The following is a 4,267-nucleotide window of genomic DNA, read 5'->3' as shown; positions in this document are numbered from 1 at the left end:
TCACCTCATTGGTGGCCAGGTCCTGCAGGTACTGCTGGCGCGTGCGCGTGGCCATGGTGTGGAACTGGCGTGCGTGGCCCGCCGCCTGCTCCCCATTGAGCGCCTTGGCCAGCAGGAAGGCCCGGAAGTCGGCATTGGCCGGGAAAGGGCCTCCACCTAGGGGCAGAACCGGACCAAAGGCTGGGGTGTCCTGGGTGCGGCTCACGGCCACCCTACGGGGAGGAAGACGGTAGTCAGGGGCCACAGGAAGGATCCAGGGAGGCCTGTCCCGGGCAGAGCTGGGCACCGGGGCACCCACCTGTAGGAGGTGTGCGCAGTGCAGGGCGCCTGTGCCCGCACCACCAGGAACACGTGCTGGAAGTGTGAGCGGATGGTGGTGGGGCAGAAGGGCTTGCTGCCTGGCTCCTGGAACACGATGGTTACGATGTTGTTGCCGATGTGGCGCTTCCGCAGGAGCTGGGGGTAGGATGGTGGGGGTGTGAGTGGGACCTGTCTGCCCCAAGTCCCTCCTCGCTCGAGCAGGGCAGAGCCTGGGCACCGGTGGATCCGCCACCTTTGAGGAGCGTTAGCAGCGGGGAGGGTTGTTGGAGGTCATCAGAGCTCAAGCCAAGGCTCCAAGATTGCCATCCCCACAGCACCCGCCCCTGGTTCCCCTGAAGCCCCGGACACCCCCACCCCAGCCCCTCACACCTGCTGCTGATTATTGGGGGTGTAAGGCAGCATCGTGGACACGTGGAACATGATCTCGTGGTCCTGGTACACGGTGTACAGCGAGTGCGTGCCCGTGGAATCCGCTGGGACACAGGGAGAAAGGGCCGTCTGGGGGACTGGCCGACCATCCTTGCCCGGAGTCAGGAGCCTCGGTGCCCCCACCCAGCAGGTGGACAGCCCCTTCATGCCGCCAGCCCGTGTCCAGGCCGCGAGGCTTCCAGCCTTGGCGGCTCCCTTTCCCCTACCCCCACAGGTTCCAGCCTCCAGCCTGGGGTCAGGTTGGGGTGTTGACAGAATGAAGACAGAAATAAGAAATGGCCTGCTAAGAGGGCGGCAGGACAGATGTCCTAGGGGAGGACAGATGTTGGCCCAGGCACCAGCATGTGTGGAGCAGTGAGAGAGCGGAAGGCAGGCAGGAGGTGCTCAATGAAAACACCTCCCAGGGCTGGGCCCTTCTGATTAGGAGGCAGGAGCTCTCAGGAGTGGAATGTGCCTTTGATGGAGGGGGTGGTGCCTCCAAACCACCTTGGCCCCAGCTCAGTCCCAGTCCCTCCTCCAGCCCATGGGTTTGCCTGTGCAGCCCCTGACCCATGTCCCCAGCCACCCAAGGAACTCTCCACTCCTGGCCCCACCCCTAGGACAATATGAGACAGAAAAGTGACAAGACAGTTGGTTCTCACCAAGGCATCCTGCCCCTCAGCACGGGGCTGCCCCCACCCGCCACCCCCAGCTTCCTGGGTCTCAGAGGATATTTTTCCATTGTTTTTTGTTTTTTTTTTAAGAGAGAGAGTGGAAGGGAGAGGGAGAGACAGAGAGAAACATCGATGTGAGTCCCAACATCGATTGGTTGCCTCCCACACGCGCCCCAAACAGGGCTGGGGATTGAGCCTGCAACCGAGGTATGTGCCCTTGACCAGAGTCAACCTCGGGACCCTTCAGCCCACAGGCTGATGCTCTACCCACTGAGCCAAACTGGCCAGGGCTGGGTCTCACTTTTGGTGTCCAGCTGGGCCCGGTAGCTCTCAAAGCCTTTGAGCCGCACCACGTCGCCCAGCAGGGTGAGGAACTGCATGAAGGCGGGTCCTGCCTCCTGGTTGTTGTACATCTCCTCTTCCGAGCCCTGGCCCGCCCGGCAGTACAGGATGCCCACCTTGCGCTGGAAGCTCAGCTGGGGGGCAGGGAAGGCACAGGCAGAAGACACAGGCCTCAGTCCCTCCCAGTCCCCCCACTCCGGGTCTTGGGGAATGGATGGGACGCTGGCCTGGAGGCCGGGCTGCCTTGATGCCCAGCCCTGAGCGCCAGCCTCTCTAAGCCATCTGTGTCCTCGCCCATCAAGTGGGTTTTGTTTGTCCGCTCCCAGTGCTCAGGAGGGTAGAGGAGGTCCCAGGTGGGACAGCACTGGGAGGGGTTGGCTCTCCTGTGTCCACAGAGGAGATGGTTCGTGGAAAGGATCCTAAATACCGTGCACTCATCTCGATATACATTCACATTGTCATCCTCCTCATTCAAAGCTAGCCCGTCCCCTGCTCCCTCAACCCCAGCACCCCCACCCCAGCCTCTGGCGGCCTTGCATCCCATACCACCTCTGCTCCCTGTGTGCTCCCGGCTCCTTTCCATCTGGGGTTAACTGCACAACTCAAGGCACTGTGGCCCCACAAACAAGACCCATCTCCCTCCAGCTCTGGCCTCCCTTCTTCCTGCTAATCCTGTCTAACCATAGTCCCCACTTTAATTTCACCCCCCGCCCCGACGCCTGCAGCCCCACTTCCACCCCAGCTCCTAAACCCCGACTCCCTCCCAAATCTATCGGATCTTAAAGTACCTGCTCTCATGCAATAGGTCTGGGGCCGGGCCCAGTACCTGCATTTCTAACAAGCTCCCAGGTGATGTGGATGCTGCTGGTCTAGATCTTATTTATCGAGGCCAGGCTCCAGATGGCCTCTGCTACCCTCTCTGAAAAGCCAGCTTCGCTGGGGTTACATTCCTGTCCAGGATCAAGGTCAGGGCTAGGTGTATGAGAGCTGGGCAGGCTGGGTTCAGACCGGGTCTAGGGATAGGGCTGGGGGGACCCCGGCCACTCACCACTTGCTCGTCCAGCGTGAGCAGTGTGCGTGGCACCTTCGGCGAGGCCGAGCCCAGGCGCAGGCAGGTGGGGCTCAGCCTGGGCGCCACATGCTCCAGAAGCTTCCTCGGGGACAGGCCCCTCGGGGGCCCTGGAGGCAGCACCTCCTCCGAGATGGTGCCACGGAGGGTCCGGAGCTGCGGAGGAAATGGAGGGGCGCTCAGGATACATACGGGTCGTTGAGGATGACATCCGCCGTCTGACCCCATGACCCTGGCCCACCTGCGTGGTCCGCACGATGATACGGTAGCTGTGCAGAGTGCCCCCTCCGCTGCCCTCCTTCTCCTCCCGCCGCAGGCTCACTGCCACCGGACCCAGCACCTCATCCAGTCCGAAGAAGTTCTGGTGTTCTGAGGGGGCCCCAGACAGTGGGTGACTAGTCCTGCCGCCCGCCCAGCAGTCCGCCCTCGCTGGACCACACCCATCACCAAATCCCTCTCTTAGGCCCCAACTCATCACCTAGTGCAGACCCTACCAGTGGTTCTCAACCTTCCTCACGCCGCGACCCTTTAATACAGTTCCTCATGTTGTGGTGACCCCCAACCATAAAATTATTTTCGTTGCTACTTCATAACTGTAATTTTGCTACTGTTATGAATCGTCATGTAAATATCTGATATGCAGGATGTATTTTCATTGTTCGCGACCCACAGGTTGAGAACCGTTGCCCTAGACTAAGGCCCACCCCTCCGAAACCCGCCCACATTCTACCAAGCCCAGCACCTGCCCCTAGACCCCAGGCCCTAAGCCCCTCCTCTCTGCATCCCGACCTATCACACCTTGTCTCGGATCCAGGGGGCCAATGCCTGCCTTCTCCTCGCCTAGACCCTGACATGACCCTGCCCACCACGCTCACATTCTCCAGGATGTGTGGGACCCTCCCTTCTGGACACAGACAAGAATCAGGTTCTGGTTTGCGGGGTTTTCAGGCCTCAGTGTTCACCTCACCGAGACGTAGATAGGAAATCTCTCCCCAGCCCAGAGGAGTCTGAGGCGGAACCAGATGGAAGCAGAGGGGCGTGCCTGGCTGTGGGTGCAGGCGGGGGTTGGCGTCGGGAGGGGGTTAACGCTGGGCCCAGCAGAGCAGCCCTGGCCCAGAGGCCGAGCCTAACCCTTGTCTGGCCAGGGACTTGACAGGGAAAGGCCAGCTCACGAGTCTTACTGTGTGCACCGCAGTGGCAGGGACCGCCGCCCTGCCCGGGGCCTGCCCTCACCTTTGTTGTAAAAGTACTTGCGGTAGTAGCCGGCGCCCAGGTCTGCGTGCTCCAGGCTGTAGGCTGAGGTTCGGTTCTGTGGCTCCTCCAGGACCGACACGGCCGCGTTGGGCAGCGCGGGAGGCACGGGCGGGGACACCGGTCCGCCCAGGCCCAGTTCACCCTCACCCCCGAGCTCACTCACAAAGCCAGGTGCCTCAAGCAGCAGGTCTGAGCTGGC

General features: G+C 61.7%; 1 protein-coding gene across 1 annotated transcript in view; it reads right to left on the bottom strand.

The window, feature by feature from the left end:
* Nucleotides 1-4,267, bottom strand: part of SIPA1 (signal-induced proliferation-associated 1) — an 11,051-nt gene that overhangs the window by 3,335 nt on the left and 3,449 nt on the right. The window contains exons 3-9 of the mRNA XM_005864460.2: nt 4,048-4,262; nt 3,056-3,183; nt 2,794-2,970; nt 1,705-1,879; nt 691-794; nt 299-456; nt 5-212 (exon numbers count right to left, since the gene is read on the bottom strand). Of these exons, the coding sequence (XP_005864522.1) occupies nt 5-212; nt 299-456; nt 691-794; nt 1,705-1,879; nt 2,794-2,970; nt 3,056-3,183; nt 4,048-4,262 (1,165 nt within the window). The remainder of the gene's footprint in view (nt 1-4; nt 213-298; nt 457-690; nt 795-1,704; nt 1,880-2,793; nt 2,971-3,055; nt 3,184-4,047; nt 4,263-4,267) is intronic.

The sequence above is a fragment of the Myotis brandtii genome, unplaced genomic scaffold (assembly GCF_000412655.1).
Source record: "Myotis brandtii unplaced genomic scaffold, ASM41265v1 scaffold187, whole genome shotgun sequence".
NCBI lineage: Eukaryota > Metazoa > Chordata > Mammalia > Chiroptera > Vespertilionidae > Myotis > Myotis brandtii.
This window is presented reverse-complemented; position numbering and strand designations above follow the sequence as displayed.